The 19023-nt window shown below is 42.1% G+C and overlaps 1 protein-coding gene across 5 annotated transcripts in view; it reads right to left on the reverse strand.

Moving 5' to 3' along the window:
* The window catches only part of EHBP1 (EH domain binding protein 1), an 807334-nt gene that overhangs the window by 183608 nt on the left and 604703 nt on the right, over positions 1-19023 (reverse strand). For all 5 annotated transcript variants that reach the window (XM_029593675.1, XM_029593673.1, XM_029593671.1 and 2 more), the window contains 3 exons: positions 6191-6318; positions 3619-3757; positions 3387-3490 (listed from right to left, as the gene is read on the reverse strand). In XM_029593675.1, the coding sequence (XP_029449535.1) occupies positions 3387-3490; positions 3619-3757; positions 6191-6318 (371 nt within the window). The remainder of the gene's footprint in view (positions 1-3386; positions 3491-3618; positions 3758-6190; positions 6319-19023) is intronic.

The raw sequence follows: 19023 nt of genomic DNA on the forward strand, positions 1-19023 counted from the left end.
TCAGACTGTGTAAAAAATGGTACTGTCCATTAGTCTCTCCGAAACTTAAACATGTTCCCTGTAAGATTACTAACTGAAATGATAAGATATGCAACTCCAATGGAAATGGTGTAATCGAGGCCGAACTAGTGGCTCAGTGGCAATGCTGCATGCTGACCGGCAGAGGACCTCAGTTTGATTCCTGGATCTGGTCTTCCATTCACTAGGCCAAATGGAGATGTTGTAGAGGTAGTGTAGGGGGAAAAATGTCTCAGCCATCATTAACAGTGACACCTAGTGGCCAGCCTATAGTCTACACATTAGATGGATTCCAGAAGGAGCTATAGAGTGGAGCTCCTAGTTCAGGGCCATCTCTGAAATGCTGAGATGAATTGGAAGGAGGGAAAATCATGGTGCCTTTGCTCTAGAGCAGCTGATTTTGATTACTAACTGAGTTGGAAGCCCAAAGGAGGAGGAGGAAAATGCTGGATGAGTCCCCCACAAATGGAGTAATTTTGGAATTCTAACTGTTCAATACAAAATCTCATGACTGCAGCTGCCAGTGGGCATCTGAAAAAAGTCTAGGTCTTTTCAGCATTTCCTCATTAATGACTCACTTGTCAGTGAGTAAGCTGGATATGCTAGTTAAAGCTGACAGATTGTCATTGGAGATTGTAAAATTCACCTCAGTGGTAAAAGCATCTCAAACTGTTTCTCTCTCATCAAGAATAGCTAAAAAGTGTTAATATTCTCTATTTCTTTATTTCTGTGATTTCTACAACAATCATTACCACCACTGGTCTCTAAAATATTCCTCTGATTATAAAAATATTGTGTAAAATTGAAACCACAGGTTGGCTGTAGAATCCAAATCATATCTGCTGTTCAGTTTTCTGGTTAAAAAAAAATCCACATTTTTCTACTTTTGTATTTCTACTATATACAGTAAATGGAATAGAGACTTCAAGAGGTGTTTCTAGCAAGATAACCTGAAAAATTGCTATTAACAGCCCAAAGCACCACCCATGATATGGTCATTTCCTGTGACCAAAGTTCATCAAGTTATAGTAATATGGGGATATCACGTGATGCCAGTCAAACCTGACAAGCTCAACTAGTCCTGTTTTTGCCCTAATGGATCTATTTAAAAATGTATAAATAATACCATAAATAGAACTATCAGAACAGTTTACAATTAAAGACATCCTTAAAAAAATAAAAATAAACAAACAAAATATAATCATCTTCTTCACTGCTTACCCCTGCAACCCCACTCACTCAAGCACTAAGAACAGGATAGCCTTAACATGTTTCCGGAATTTTTGATAGTTCAGTTCTGACCGTACAGCAATTGATAATATATTCCATAATTGTGGAATTCTGCTAGTAAAAGCTTTTTTTACAAAAATGCTGCAACCTAAATTCATATCCCAACTGAAATCTCTGAGAAGACCGCAAGGCCTAACCTGGAACTTACCATTCCAACTTATCATACAAGTACTTTGGACCATTACCCGGAAAACAACGAAAAACTACTTATAGTAATTTTAACTCTATTCTCTCCAATACCAGTAACCAATGGAGGTAAACAAACAACAGAGAAACATTCATTTCTATTCTCCTGCTGCTCTCATTTTACAAGCCTGCTTTTCTTAGAGAAATGGAAATATACATTTTAGATACAAAGCTGCAAAACCAAAACTGGTTTTAATCTTAGTGGAAACTGTATGATAATAACCCACGGAACTAGAGGGGGTGAAGAAGGAAATGATAAAACCCATTCATATTGGGGACTTTATATTTTTTCAGTAGATTTCCAGGACGTTTGCTATTATGACTGCTAGCCAATAAACTCACCCAGTCCCATCAAGGAATAGCTGGATTATGGACGTAGTTTTGGATCAGGAATACTGATCACAATTTTTCAAACTATCTGATTATCTACAGAACTGCAAGTTATGGAAACAATGTCGTCAAACAAGAAAATGACAACTGTTAAATGATGTCATCAGGACATCAACAACAGAAGGTACCCATTCTGACCTTTCCATTGTTTTCACTGTGTAGTAACTGAGTGTTCAAAAAGGAATTCACCCAGTAAAAATGTAAAGAAGTACCACACATACGCAACGCAACAATCTCTTTTTTATTCAGTGACTTTAAAAAAGGTAAATATGAATAGGATAAAGGAAAATCTATAACTGGAAATAAACTTGGAATTTATATATCTTGGATCATTTGGGCTTGAAAATTAACTTCAGCGGAGAAAGGTACTTGTCACACACGTTTATCTGCACAGCAGTGGAATTAGCTGTGGGTGGGGAAGGAGTTTCACTTGATAGACACCTACAAGAGACTGCAGCTTCTTACTGGAGTAGGAGAAAGCAGAAAAGGAGTTGCTGCATGGGAGAACTAAGATATTGTAAACTATTAACAACTACAAAACAAAAATGTCACGGATCTTTATAATACACATTAACAGACTGAGTAAAATAACTTATTCCCAAAATATAACACATTTACTGCAGCTAGGACTCTATAATAACTTTTCTAAAACCTTAAACCATTTTCTTCAACAAGTATGTAGATTATTAAGAAATTAGTTCAGAATAGGTATCCCAAAATGTACAGCACAATAAAGAAGCCATCGAGTATCACTATCTTTTTACCTTTCCTACGTTACCAAAAACAATGAACAAATTATAGTATGTACAACAAACTACCAACGAAAAGTATGTTATGCTTCCAGACAAAAATCAGGTTAAAGCTTGTTCTTCCTTCCTCTGTCCCATAGCTGTCCATCAAACAGAGCTTTTTCCCTGCGGTCTATCAAATATTTCCCTCACAAATCAATTTTACACATGATCAGCCCATACCCCTACTGAGCTGAACCTCCCTGTTAATTAAGTGAAGAAATTACCATATATATTATATTAATGCAAACATCATTCAGCTAGTAATTCACGGCTGATCTGGATAATGGAAAGGTTGAACACCCATTAACCCAAGCCAACAAAATGGGTTGGCTGAGAAATTCTAGCAGGTCTCCTGTGACTCTTCCCTCTAAGTGCAGCTCTGCGGTATCTGCTATTGTAATAATTAAAATCCTCCCGGAAGATCAATACTGGAATCTCTTTATGGGAAGTGCCCTGATGGAAATGTCTCAAGGAAGCTGAGGCTGTGGAACTCTGAAAAATTCATATTTTTTTTTATCTGACAATTATCGCCACGGTGCAGACTAATTCAGCAGTGCACCCCTCTCACTCTGCTTTGAATGCAGTGGAGATTGACATCTTAAAAAAAAACAAAAAACCCCCTAACATCTCATTTTAACAAATAAAGGCACTATTTGCACATACGGTTTAGAATTATCGGCAATCATGAAACCAGGCAAAAAATTAATATACATTAAGCACTTCATCTTCTGATGGCTTCTTCTGAGTCTCAGTTATCACCATCTTCTCCTCATTTCTTTTTGTATCTTCCTGTATTGATCTTTGCCTTTTTATCTCTTGAAAAGAAGGGAAAAAACACAAATTTATTACAAAGCTTGATATTTATGTACAGACTTACAGTGGCAGATTTTAATATGCTTATTGTTAAATATTACAGAAGGAAACAGTGTAAACATTTTCATACCTGGCCTGTTTTCAACATACTGACTAAAAGACTGCAGCTGAGTTTTTCTGACTGTTGAATCCTTGTTGAACATGACAGGGTTTCTAAAACGCTCTGATGCTTTCTCCAATCGCTCTGCCCGGTGATCTTCTGTGCCATTCTAATGAATAAAAAAAAAAAAAAGTAATAACACAGAAAAATCTTGTGTACTAAAACATAAAACAAGTTTGGCAAAGGAGAATTTACTGTACATATTAGAAAGAGGCTGACCAACTATTTAAGAGGGCTTAGTGTTCTTTTACACAGCTGCTAAACAATAAAATCTGCTACATAATGCCAGAGCTGTATTTAAGGAAAAGATCCACCCCTCTGGCTCTCATTCTTTAAGCATCTCATACATCAGTGTGAAGCTGCAGTTTATACTTGTGAACATGATTTGTATCGTTTCTAAAGTACCTTCCCTTTATTCTCGTGCCTTTTCCACCTCCTGCTATCTTGCCCAGGAAAGGATTCTATCATTTTTGTTACAGTCCCAAAGACTGGTATAACAAGAAGAACTAGTTTCTAATTTTATGCCCACTGAGATAAACCACTAATGCTGGATAACGGCTAAAAGGTAGGATTATAATACTACCTCACTGAACTGTATTTCATCAGGTATAACTTTCCAAAGCCAGATTTGTATGTAAGCCTTTTACAGCGAAGGAAAACGGCAATTCTTTTCCAGAGCTTCCTATGCTAATACGGGTAACAAATTCAAATGGTTCTATCAACATGAAATATCCCAGAAGACTGAACCACTGCAATGTGTGGAAACTGCAGATACCGAGGTGCTGTGTACCAAACAAATATTTCATTTTATACCTAATCTTTTATTATTTTTATTAAGTGTTTTGAAAGTAAATAGGGAAAGGCTAAGATGCATGACTAATAGCTAAGCCTGCTGAATGCTGAAACTGGTTATCAAAAGCTACCAAGACTTTGCCCTTCCTCTGCATTGAGACAATTGGTAATGAGGGAGTTCTCCAATGGCCTATTCTCTAGCCTCAAGGAGGCCTGGGATACAGAATCCTCAAGGGAAGGTAACAGTTTATCCTTTTCCACAAATACAGAATGCCTCATTTGGAAATGTGTAAACTGCATTTTATATTTAAAAAAAAAAAAACACAAAACCAATTCAAGCCAATGCTGCAAGCTCTCCAAGAACATATGGCTACCACACATTCTTTATGAATGCACATTTTAAAGTTTAAGTTCAAAAGATGCGTGAAAGGCAAGCTAAGTCGTACCTTTTGGAGGTAACTTAAAAAATGCATATAGAGAGGTCTTAAGGGGAGAAAAAGAAATACATCTTGTTCCAGATATGCTGGCATGATGCAGCTCTGCTGAAATTGTAAGTCAAGAACTTATTTTTCATCTGAAATTAGGCCAATAAGGGAATCACTGGCCACTGTATTTTTTCTTTTCTGTTATGACTAACAAGGCTGCCATGATTTTGCTTATAATATCTTCTTTCAACTGTGTTCACAATACCCCATATGACAGATGAGCTCTTTTCAAAATAAACAAACACAGCTAATTTTTTTAGGTCTGACAAGTTAAAATATCAGTGCAATTAACCAGTAAATCCCGTTTTAAGCAACGTTTTTATGACAAGGGACTTCTGTCACTTTACAAATGTATTCCTCTAAGCCCACTAATTCAGTTAGCCTTTTGAATTCATTGTACTATTCTTAGACCAGCTCCGTTTTGCATTAAATCCATTGCAGAAAGCTAAATGGAACGCAAAAATCAGACTTGATCTAGGTTCCCCTTTGTTCAAAGATAGAGACCAAAAGTCTTCTGCTGCTGCCACACACTTTCATCACCAATTTATAGGAACCGATAGTGTAAGGGAGAGCAATGAAAGTCATTGTTTTGGGACTTCAAAGCCGTTCCATATCTGGAGAAGGAAATCCTTTCAAGTCAGTAGTACAGTCCCCTAACAATCTGCAGGTGGGTGAAAAGTTATACACAAGTAGAATGCCCCAAAGCAATGAAGATATTTAGATAATTATTAATTTTGTGGAAACACAAAGTAACAACATTTTTATGCATCTTAATTTATAAAGAGGCCAACTATAAAATAAATAAAAGCCCTGGCATACACAAGTTTTTAAAAAATGTTTTAATAACTGCAGTAGTTAAAGTTAATTTCTTGTAAAATCAATAAATAAACACAGTAGCTAACTTGGGTGTCTTGAATTACTCTGCAATGTCCCTTTCATTTTATTGGTAAAAAAAAATACCATGAAAGATGTTTTTGTGTATTTAAGTAGCGTATCAACAGTTGACATGCTTTTATTTCTATGAATTGTACCGGTTTGCAACATTCATTATCTATACTGTAAACATTCATATTATATGAAACTAAAGATTTTCTTCCATTTTTGTGTCTATTAGAAAAGTGTTCAGTACATAGGGCCCTAGGTTTGTAAATAATACAGATAGGTTATATGGCAAACTATAAGTACAGAACTGCTTAAAAACAGATTATAAAGTCTCCCACTGAAGTATTCAATCATCAACACAAAAACCTTCAACCAAAACTCACCTTAACTTCTTGTTCCAAGTTATCAGTTACAGCTTTCTGTGCAGCACTGGAGAGTGAATTTGCCACCTGTGGCTGAGCTTCTAGGAGTCTCTTCAGCTTCAAATCCACCAACTTACTGTTCTGTCCATCTAAATATGCAAATGTTGTGCAACAGAGTGAGATGCATGTAAATGTGGAGTTTACTCAACAATGTGTCAATTTACCAGCTGATCACAATCACATTACTAGGTTTTAAGCAAAAATGTGAAATCTGAGATGCAAACATGAAATTCAGAAGATAGATACTGGACTAGATATGTATGCTCCAAGCTCACACAGGTTTCTTATATGATTTTTCTTTGCAAAAATTCCAGTGTTGTTATTCTTGGCTCAGCTTTAACTGCTGAGTTGCAGTCAGACTTAAATGTAAAAGAACAAATGAATTTGATAGATTTTGATGTAAAACTACTTGTATCTTGTATAAACATGCACAATTTTTCCTCTCTCCTATGCATGCACATAAGTACCATAGATAGTGTACTGAGACACAGAAATCTGCTGAATATATATTACTAAAAGTAAATTAAGAATTTTAGATAGCATTTGATAGACCAATGCATTAATGATTTGTATTTTTTTTTTTTTTTTACAAAGATTCATCATCTAGGATAAACAGTTCTGCTTTGTTTTAAACACAATAGCTAGAACACTATGATCTAAAACCAGAGAATTGTATTTATCATGACCCTTCAAAACAGAGGACATTTTCCATCAAAATCCAGTGTTTGTGTATACATGCATGCCCATTTTTGTATGTATTTATCTATGCACATAAATACACACTCCCGTTATACACACATACATGATTTTCCATTTTATAGATGTTCTGAAATGCTATCAATTGGTCCACTGGTGATAAAAGTCACTTTGTGAAAATTAGATCTATGGACTGCCATAAGAACATACCATACTAGGTCAGACTAAGGGTCCATCAAGCCCAGCATCCTGTTTCCAACAGTAGCCAATCCAAGTCACAAGTACTTGGCAAGTACCCAAACATTAAACAGATCCCATTCTACTAATGCTGGCAACAAGCAGTGGCTATTCCTTATTGTTAACAGCAGTTTATGGACTTCTCCAGGAACTTCTCCAAACCGTTTTTAAACCCAGCTACATTAGCTGCCTTAACCACTTCCTCTGGCAACAAATTCCAGAGCTTAATTGTGTGTGAAAAATAATTTTCTCTAATTTGTTTTCAATGTGCTACTTCCTAACTTCATGGAGTGCCCCCTAGTCCTTCTATTATCTGAAAGAATAAATAATCATTTTACATTTATCTGTTTAAGACCTTTCATGATTCTGTAGACCTTTATCATATCCCCCCTCAGCTGTTTCTTTTCCAAGCTGAACAGTCCTAACCTCTTTAGCCTTTCCTCAAAAGGCATCTGTTCCATGCCCTTTGTCATTTTAGTCACCCCTCTCTGTTCTTTATCCAGTGCAACTATATCTTTTTTGAGATGCGGCAATCAGAACTGCACACAGTTTTCAAGGTGTAGTCTAACCATGGAGCGATACAGAGGCATTATGACATCCTCTATTTATTTGCCATTCCCTTCCAAATCATTTCTAACATTCTTACTTCTGAGGGAATTCTCTGCAAAAAAAAACAAACCTTAAAATTCTGCACACAAAAACTTAAAATTCTGCATACTTTAAATTGATCAAAATAACACAATATACATGACAGTCTTTAAATATTCCCTTGGTATGAACTGTGTATTTCAGCAGAGTAAGGCAAAGAGCTATATCAATTGCAGGATCCAAACTACGGAACTCTTTACTCTGTGAACCCATAGATTCATCATTTTGTTATATTTATAGCAAAATGATGCATCGCGAAAAAAAAAAGGGGCGGGGTGATACTGGGTAGCTGGCCGCATTGTGGCGGTGCAGTTTTGCCCGCCATGGTGCGGTTGCACCTCACACTATCGCCTCCATAGTGCCACAGGAAAAGGGGTAGTTATTTCCTGTGGTGCTGTCGGTGATAATGTGAAAAACATTATTGCTCACAGTGTTGCCAGGAGATAACTCCGCCCAAACCCCTCCCCTTCCCCTAATTTAAATAATACCGCCGCGATACGGCACATCACAAAATAATGAATGATCCTATAAGATTGCAAAGAGACTTTTCGAGTTTTAAGAAAAATTTGAAAACCTGGTTGTTTAAACAGGCGTATGAGAGCACTGATTTAACATAAACTAGATGAGTTATTGGAATTGGGTTAATGTAAGAAGATAAGACAGAATTGGAAAATTACAAACGATTGAGGCCTTTTTTCTTGTATTTAGGAAATGTACTAAATTGTTTGTTATTATGCTAACATTTTTATGTTACCTCTTATTTTTAATGTAATTTCATGATTTTGATATTTTTTATTCTATTTTTCTTGTAAACCGTTGTGCTTGGTCACAGAATATAAATACAATAAATAAATAAATAATTTAAAATGTAATACAGGAAAAAGTTATTACTTAAAAGATGCAGAGTTTTAAATATTTTGAGCAGAATTTCCTTAGAAGTTCACTGTAAGAGTGTCTCTTCCGCCCTTTCTCCCTACTCCCTTGGCCAGTCTCCTTTCACTTTGCTCTCTCAGGCCCAACTCCTCCACCTGCCACTATCTCTCTCCTCCCCCTCTAGGCTTAACCTCTTCAACTCTATCTCCATTCCCAGAGTTTGACCCCTCTCTCAGTATTGCCCCTCACACATGCTTCCTCTGCCCTTATCTCTCTCTCACACTCACATAGTTCCCTCTCTCTACAGTGCACATACACACCCCCTCATGCAGGCTCCCTCTCTCTCTGTTTTGCTCACACCCTCATAAAAACTCCCTCTCTCTCTCTTGCATATTCCCCATACAGGCTCCTTCTCTCTCTTGCATACACAGCTAATACAGGCTCCCTTTCTCTCTCACGCATACACCCTCACACAGGCTACCTATGTCTCTCTCTCAAACATCCCTGCACACTGGCTTCCTCTCTCTTTCACATACTACATTCCTTCACACAAGCTCTCTCACACATGCACAATCCCTTCACACAGGCTCTCTCATACATACAGACATCCTCACACAGGCTCCCTCTCTTACAAACAAGCACCCTTACATACACACAATCCCTTTTTCACACACACCAGCTCCCAGTCTCTCACACATATACACACTCCTTCAGTCTCCTCACATAGGCTCCCTCTCTCTGGCACTCACACCTTCTCAACTCCCAGGCTTGCAAGTCTTACATGCACACACACACACACACACACACGGACACACTCTCAATGGGGCCTGTTGCATCTATGCCATGAACGGGATGGCCTCCACTTGCGGCATGCCTTGGCCTGTTGCATCTTCACTGCGAGCAGGATGGCTTCTGCTTGTGGCATGCCGGGACCTGATCCTTCTTCGCCGTGAGCTGGATGGCCTCTGCTGTGGCATGCCGGGGCCTGCCAAATTCTGCACAGAATCTGCATAGCTGGGGAATTCTGCTCAAATTCTGCACTCCGCAGTAGCGTAGGAATTTCCCCAGGACTATATTCTGTTTGCTTTTTAGACTGCCACAGCACAATAGGGCTGATAATTTCAATGTAATAACTATGATGCCCAGATATTTTTCCTAGGTGGTTACTCGTAAAATGGAACTTAACATCGTGTAGATACAGCATGGGCTATTTTTACCTATATGCATCATCTTGCATTTGTCCACATATTTTCATCTGCCATATGGACGCCCAATCTTCCAGCCTCGCAAGGTCCTCTTGCAATTTATCACCATATGCTTGTGATTTAACTAATCTGCCATGGTGGGATAGCTTTTCATGAGCAATACAGTAGTGGAGTAATAATCATTTCGGCCCTGGTATAAATTTATATTTTGGGTTTTCCAACACTCCTCCCATCCCCAGGCTTGCTACTCTTACCCCTTTTCACTTCCAGTGTTAACAGATCTCTCCTCCAACCCTGGCTGTTTCTCTTTCCTGCTGGAGACCCCACACCCAGTGCTCTCACCTCTCTCTCTCACCCCATATTCCCCTCCTATCCATCTCCAATGTTTTCATCTTTCTCTTTACCCTCACCTGGTGCTTTCCTCTCTTCCCTTCCAAGTGCCCTCATTGTTCTCCACCAAGTGTTTTTACCTCTCTCTTTACCCAGTGCTCTCATCTCTGTCTCCCCTATCCACTGCTTTCACCCCTTCCCTTTTAGAATTCTCCCCCTTCATTAGCCTTCCTTATCACCCCTCTCCCTCTAGGAACAGCTTTTAGGGTGTGTGACTTGTATGGGTGCATAGTGCGTCAAGCACTAGGTGCACAAGTGCATCTTCCCAATGCTGTCACTGGGCCAAAGAGTCGCAGCCTGTAGGGCTGAAGAAGAGTTGCTGTTGCTGCTGACTTCCACTATGACTCCCTCACCTACAGGGCAAAGAAGAGCTGTTGCTCCCTGTTGACAGGAAAGCAGAGCTGCAGGTCCAGCACTTCTAAATGCCTCCTCCTTAACTACCTGGAGAGGGAGAGAGTTGCCAGTGGCAGGAGGTGGCACTGAGAAGCGCTGGGTCTGCAGTAATGCTCTTCTGTCAAGAGGGGCCAGGAATGGAAAATGCTGGGGGTGCAGATATGGAAGGTGAGGTACTGAGGAGAGGGGAGATGGCAGGTAAAGGGGAGGAGGGGCAGATGGAAGATGAGAGAAAGGAGGCTGCAAAGAGGTTTTGGAAAGTGAAGGAAATAGTCCCCCAAGAGGCAGAAAGCTTTGAAGCTCCAAAGGGAGACTGACTCAAGAAACTGGTCCGGCGAGGGCAGGAGAGAATTGGGACTAGGGGATTGAGGGGAGACTGGGAACAGTGGGGACCCAGAATGGGGGTTTTGAAAGGTAGGGAGGGTATGGGAGATATGTGAAGTTCCTAGAAGGGGCAAGGGAGGATTGAAATGGAGAAACCATTGAAAAAGGAAAGAAAGAAAGGGGGAAATGGAGACAGGGAAGTGTATGTGTGTTGTGTGTGTGTATGGGGGAGGGACGACCTAGGAAATAGATGAAAGACGAGAGGGGGAAATATGCTAGGGAACCAATGGAAAATGGGGACTGGAAAGGAAAGGGGGCATACCAGTAATGGGATGTGGGAGATGGGGGAGCAAGAGTGAAGATGGGAAGGTTTGAGGAGGTTTGCAAGACAACAAAAGATATGGAAGACAGCAAGGAGTGAGAGGTAAAGAGACAGGGATGGGAAAGCATGAGACAGATAACGGGAAGGGATGGGAGAGCTTGGAATGGGCTGAGAGTGAAAAAGAATGGTTGGGAGAAGTTAGTGGGGATGGTTGGAGACAGTCAGCATAAAGATGAATTTGGGTGAAGAAGGTGGATTTGAGAGAGACAGAAACGAGGTGGCTACTGGGAAAGGGAGTGCCAGGATAAGGGAGCTAGATTGTTAGAGATATAGGACTGAGAGGGAGCAAAAAAGGGGAGCTGTAAAGTTGGGACAGAGAAGGCTCAGAGATAGTGTGTGTGGGGTTGGGGGGTGGGGGGTGGTGGTGGTGATGAAATCTAATTAAAAGTGGATAGAGAGGCAAAGAGAGAGAGGGATAAAAATAAGATAAAATGGAAGAATCAATGTCAGAGAAAAGGAGAGAGGGATATAGAGGAAAAGGTTAGGAAATAACTTTAAAATGAGTGTACGGGTGTGTGTATATGGCAGATATGTGGCAATTTTTTATCCTGCGTGGCACATATGCATGCATGTTATAAAACAGCCTTAGCGCATGTATGTGTGCCCCTATTTTAAAGCTTTAACATGTACAGTAGCGCAAGTCGGGATACGCAAGTGAGGGAATTTTATAACACATGCGCGTCCAGCCCATAACCAGTTTCACCAGTTTGTGAACCAGCTTGCCTAGTCTACAGCTAGGTCCTCCAAACCCCTCTCTGGTTCTTAGCTTGTACCCCCCCCCCCCCCACCCTTCAGTTAACTCAGATCCCTGAAACAGTTCTTACATGCCTGGAAATAGTTTTTTAAGACTTACACCTGATCAATGGCGGAAGTACATTTGCCCAGAAAATATACCTGGTGCACGTCCAGGCATCTAGCTACTAACACACTATATCTCTTGCCCCCTCCCCATAATGCCCATTTTCCACTCACATTCCACCCTTTTTCCCTTCAATGCAGATATTCGTGCATTGGAACTTGTGTGTGCATGAGGGTGGCTTATAAAATTGGGTGGACATGCGCATGCGCTAGATGCATGCCTAATACCTGATTCTGGTGCACATCCAACTTTTAAAAATCACCTTTAAGACAACAGGGAGAAGAAACAGAAAATTAAAGAGAAACCCTGGAAAAGGAGTTAGGAGAATAATTAGAAGAAGAAAGAAGAAAAAACAGACCAGGACCAATGTGATTTGAACAATAAAATGTCCAGACAAACAGAGTTAAAAAATAAAGCATTTTATTTTAGTTTAGTGGTTAGGTTGCTTGCTAGGCTGCGTCAACCATGGCCACAGCCAAAAGTTTTCATCCATGACATTTCCTTTTTAGATTGTTTTGTTGCCATTTCTCTCAATAAAAATAAAAAAAATTTCCCAAAATCACATCACAGGTCTTTTAGTGAAAAACCGTTTTATTAAAGAGAAACAAGTTGACAGGCAACACGGAACCTGAGATGTGTGTTTTCTTATACATCCCCGGTTCTCAGTTACACAAAGCAACCAGCTTGAATTCCCAACCCGCTCAACCCTCTCGTACTTTATGCCACCCAAGTTCCTCATCCCACCCCCCCCCCTTCCCCGTTAGCAGCAGCCAACCCCCCCTCCTCCCACCCCACCCCCCCCTCTCGATACATTAGTAACCGTTTTCTGCTGTTGTCAAGTCCACCAGAAACAAAGCCCACTAGCGATGTTCAGTCATTAAGTATCCAGCTTCGGGAGCGATGTGGCAACGCTAGCAAATAGTCCTCCCAAGTTCGTAAGAAGTTACGGCAATGTTGCGGCGAGGATCTCGAGGCCAAATTGTCCATCTGCATCATCCGGTGAAGATGGATTCACCAAGTCCAGAAAGAGGGCAGGTCCGTCTCCCTCCAATATAGTAAAATAACCTTTTTCCCCACCGCACAGGCTTTCCTAAGAAACAGACAAAAGCCCCCCCCCCCCCCCCCCCCCCACCGAATAAGTGGCCGAGGAATGCAATCAAATAAAATCATGTACGGAGAGACGGGGAGGAGGACAGCTAATAAGTCCCGCAAGTAATCCACAATCTTCATCCAATATTTTTGAAGGAGAGGGCAGGCCCAAAAAACATGAGACAAAGTCCCGGCCGATAGGTGACAGCGCGGACACAGCGCAGTGGAAGCCAGCCGGGCATGATAGGCAATTTTGGGGGAGACATAAGTTCTCCGCAAAAATTTGATTTGCATTTCCCTAAAGTACATATTACTAGTGACCTTAGTCATGTTCCGCATACAGGCTGAAAAAACCGTTAGAGGCACAGAGAAGTCCCCATCATGCCCCCAACGCTCCACGGTTGCAAGATTCGTGGCCTTATAATTTCCCTGTAGTAACCCTTTGTAATACACTGATAAGGAGGGGGGTCGCCGACCTTCAAGTTGAAAGAAAGTATCCAGGGCTAGAAAATGAGAAGGTTGCTTGGTGGTGGGTGCCAGGGAATGAATATAGAGCTGAATTTGCAAGTAGCCAAATAAGTGTACCCCTGTCAGCCCATATATTTCTTTCAACGTAAGGATAATATGTTGCCCTTTAGCTCCCAGCAGATGATCCAGATGCGTAATGCCCTTTTGCCCCCATCCTCGCATGCCAGTGTAGTGAGAACCAGGTGAAAACTCTAGGTTCTCCCTTATGGGCAAAAGATACGAGCAGACTCTGGGTAATCCTAGATGGTTAGTGAGAAAATTCCAAGCTTTCCGGAGGGGCATAATTAAGGGGTCCTGTGCCAGTACAGAGGGCAGAGCCACCTGTGAGAACAAATTTAAGGTCTAGGGGGGCTACCAGAGTGTGCTCTGCCATGATATTGACAAATACTGATTCCCCTAGAAGCCAATCTCGGACCAACCGTAAATTAGCCGCCACATTATACCTGAAGAGGTCCGGGGCTCCCATACCCCTGAACCCCCACTTCAATTTTGACCAGGCAAGGGGACCACGAGCCTTTTTCCCCCGCCAAAAGAAGACATGCATCATCCTATCGACCTTCCCCAAACCCGGCACTTGAGCGAAAGTGGGAGATTTTGCAGCACAAATAGCCATTTAGGCAAGAGAACCAGTTTGAACAAGTTAATACGGCCCCCCCAAAGATACAGGTAGGTTCCGCCAAGTGCACAGTTTAGTCTGAGTGACTTTCAGCAACTCTGAAATGTTAAGATCATACATGGCGGACAAATCAGTAGACACGTAAATTCCAAGGTATTTAATTGAGTTCCCCGCCCACTGAAGGGGGAAAGTACCCCGCCAGCGTTCTTTGACAGTATTTGGAAAGGCCAGGACCTCAGACTTTTCCCCAGTTGATTCGCAAAACCGGAGATCGTACCAAAAACGGAAAACAGCTCCAGCAGAGCAAGCAGAGATTTCTGGGGATCTGTCGGAAATACTAATACGTCATCAGTAAAGGCAGCGTACTTAAAGATCTCCCTCCGCCCCTCATGATGAAACTGTAGACCCCCTATGGTAGGGGATTCCTGTATAGCTAATAACATAGGCTCTAAAGTGAGAAGGAACAACAAAGGGGACAATGGGCAACCCTGGCGCGTGCCTCGCAACACCTGAAATGGTGGGGAATGCATCCCATTGACCTATATATAGGCCGCCGGATAGTGATAAAGTAACTGAATGACCTGATAAACCCCCCCCCCCACCCACCCCATTAATTGAAGCAAGTGAAACAGAAAATCCCATTCCACCTGATTGAAGGCCTTTTCGGCGTCTAGACTGGCAATGAGATATGGAATATCAGTTCTATGACATAGCGCCATGGCCGCCGTCACCCGCTGGATGTTCGTGAGGGCATACCGCTTCTTAACAAAGCCCACCTGGCCTGGTTTAATCAAATGTGGCATTATCTCCCCCAGCCTATCCGCTAAAATCTTTGCATACGTTTATGGTCCACATTTAACAAAGAAATGGGACGATACGAAGCAGGCTGTAAAGGATCTTTCCCCGGCTTGGGGATCAGAGTCACGTATGCCAGATTGCCATGAGCCGGGAATTACCTCACAGTGACCAGAGAATTAAACACTAAAGGGAGAAGTTTGGCAGATTTAAGGGGGTCAACCAGACACTTATAAAACTCTGAACTGTAGCCGTCTGGGCCCGGGGCCTTAAATTTCTGAGCTTTCTGAATAGCTAGGCGCACCTCCTCTTCCGTTATGGGGTAGTTTAAACTCCTGCTTTGGGCAATAGTGATGGAAGGGAAATTGAAGCGCGCACAGAAATCATCCCAGTTAATCGGCCTCCAGCCCTCAGATGCATAGAGAGTGGAATAATTTATTTCAAGTCTTTTATATACCGAGGTATAGCAGTCCTGCCTTCACTCCGGTTTACATCAGAACAAACTTAATACAATTTAATCACATTGGAAACAACTTATTATAGTAAGAAAAAATATTAGTGTCAGAGGTTTAAAAATTTACAACAAATTACATACTGGAAACGAACATTTTTTGTAACATACGAATTAACCATTTGTTAAAGGGTGGAAGATCATAAGGTGAGTTCATCTTTGGGCAGTCTTTGTGTATCGGTGTGACTGTTCTGAGGGATGGGACAAGGTGTGTTGTTGACCGAGATTGAAAGGTGAGTGAATTGAAAGGTGAAGGAGGTGGAGGAAACATTCAAGGAGATTAGAGTATGTCGTGCACAGTAGTGGAATGAGTTAGGAAGTTGCGTGAAGCTTAACCATTGGTATCACTCACAAAAAGTTTGTCTTTTTGTGGAGTGATACCAAAATCTGAAACAGGGTAAACAGCCAGGAAAGTGTGGAAAACATGAGGAGGGATTTAGCGAAGCTGGAGGAATGGTCTGCAGTCTGGGAGCTAAGATTTTTAGTGGCTAAAAAAATGCAGATTCACTTGAGTGGCCAAACAGGTAGATAAAACAATGGCAAAGCAAGGAAGATGCTTGGGGTGCATCCAGAGAGGGATGGTAGAAACAGGAAGTGATACTGCCTCTGTACAAGTCTAATAAGACTTCATTTGGAATACTGCATTCAATTCTAGAGACCGCACCTTCAAAAGGATGTAAACCAGAGAGAGTCAGTCCAGAGACTGGCTACTAAAATGGGCAGTGGTCTTCTTTATGAAGCATATGGGGACAGACAAAGATGTGCATCCTAGAGGAAAGGTGGAATAGGGGAGATGCAACAGAGTTAGTTAAAGACCACCAAGGATTCCATGTACAGGAGGTGAGCCTCTTTCATCAAAAAGGTGACTCTGAAATGAGGGGTCATGGGAGGAGAGTGAAAAGGGGCATAATATTCCTGAAAGGTGTCTAAAATGTCTGGCGTTTCGTTTACTACCTGACCCCCGGACGTCTGAATGGCCGGAATATGGCGAGACCCCCTGGCCGACTTAAGCAAGTTGGCCAGCATTTTCCCTGACTTATTCCCATACCGATATAATTGGAATTGATAATATAAATGACTCTTCTTTGCCCTCTGGTGAAGGAGGGAATTGAGCGCAGTTTGTAGAGATATATAGGATTCCCTATGAAGCTGGGAGTGAGAAGCAATCAGGTCTCGCTTAGCTTTTTGGAGCTGCGTGCTTAGTTGCAACAACCTTTTATCCAAGGTTCTTTTCCGATGGGCCAAATAGGAGATAATGTCTCCTCTTAAAACCAACTTAGCCGCATTCCAAAATAGCACTGGGTCATTACTGTGCTGGGCATTTAAAGTTGCAAAATCTTCCCACCTCTCCCTGAGATACTCCTGAAAGTGAATGTCATCCGCAATAAAATAAGGATATCGCCAGTGGCCTACAGACACCCCGGCAGGAACAAACTTCAACTCCAGCCAAATCGGAGCATGATCAGAAATGAGCACATCCCCAATCCCAGCTGCGGAGACCTTGGAAAAATGATGGGAGCTGACCAGAAAATAGTCCAATCTAGAGTGAGTCGCATGCGCTCTGGAAATATGGGTAAAGTCTCTCTCAAATGGATGGAGCGTGCACCAGGAGTCTACTAAATGCAAGGTGGATTCCAAAATATGGATGTCCTTACTGGGAACACCAGTGCTCTGAGCAGATGAGGATCTATCCCACCCCGGGTTGCGCAGCGAGTTAAAATCCCCCCCACCACCACCACTTGGTCAATATAAGGGAGAAGCAGACTGTGAAGAGTCTGAAAAAAAGAAGCATGGTAAATATTTGGGGCATAGACATTGCACAGCACCAGGGGGACATGATTAAATTCTGTGACTAGAATTAAATAGCGCCCCTGAGGGTCTTTAATTTCTTTTAGAACTGTAATTGGGAAGGACTTCCAGACCAAAATGGCCACCCCCGCCGATCTCGAATAGGCGGACGCGTGATAAACCGACCCAACCCAACCCTGACGTAACTTTTATGTTCCAAATCAGTCAGGTGGGTCTCCTGAAGGAAGGCCACATCAGCGGATTTCCTTTTCAGAGCCTGCAGGATCGTTGACCTTTTAATAGGGGAAGTAATACCACAAACATTCCACGAAAGGATACAAGTTTCTCGTCTAGCCATCATCGGAAAAAACAGGTACCATGTATGTGACATCAGACATATCTTAGAAAGGAGCGGCAGTCCCAGCATGGACCATCCCACTGAGCCTTGATCTCCATCAGCTCACAGGTGTGAAGGAAGCAAAAAATTGAGACAGCACCTGGACCAAACTATCCCTCCTCGCCACCCCCCCCTTCCCCAACCCTTGATGTCCCCCTGCCTGACCCCCCCAACCCCCATCCCCCCCTCCCACCATACCTTCCACATCTAATCCCCTCCAGTGAGATCACTCTGGATGCTAATGGCATCCCCGCCTCCCACCCAGCCCCATCCCCCCTTCAAAGTAGGGCAGAAGACAATTTTCAAACAGATAATGAAATGCAGGGATTAGAGATTAGGAAACAGCACTTCAACATAATGCTCAATTTAACACTAAAATCCCATTACAAAAGGTAAACAAGGACTGATAGGAAGTCATACTGTTCAACTCCAGTCTCCCAGAAGGACACAGATTTGAGAAGTCCAGGCAGGCATAAGCAGTCAAATGCAGAGAGAATGATCAGGAACAACCAACAGCCCCGATGTTGCTCGAGAAGCAGGAAGAAGAAAAACCAGAATAAGTGAGCCAACCATCCGGCCATGTGGACGGAGGATTCCAAGAATTAAACAAAAAATCACTTTCCCGTGCAGTAACTGCCTGCAACAAGCAGGAGTGAAAACGAAACTCAGCTCTGGCCGCAGTAAGTAAGATCAAGGCACTGCCATGACGTTCACCGACGGCTTGTCCAGTGTGGCAATGTAGACACGGAGCTCTTCAGCCTCTGAAAACCAGCGAGGCCCACTGGGGGTAGTAACTCGCACCTTAGCTGGGTAGATAATTATGGCCCGTTGTCCCAGGTTGTGCAATTGAGCACAGAGGGGGGAGAGCGTCCGACGCTGGGCGGAGAGTGCTGCCGATAAATTTTGGAAAATTAAAATCCTCTGACCTTCAAACATTAAGGCTTCCCTCCCCTTACTGCCTGTAAAATGTCCGCTTTGTGCGCATAATTTAGCAGTTTTGCAATGATCACTCGGGGCCGATCCTGCTGCACACGCTTTGGGCTTAACCTGTGAGCCCTCTCGA

Source organism: Rhinatrema bivittatum, chromosome 3 (genome assembly GCF_901001135.1).
Source record: "Rhinatrema bivittatum chromosome 3, aRhiBiv1.1, whole genome shotgun sequence".
In the NCBI taxonomy this organism is placed as follows: Eukaryota; Metazoa; Chordata; class Amphibia; order Gymnophiona; family Rhinatrematidae; genus Rhinatrema; species Rhinatrema bivittatum.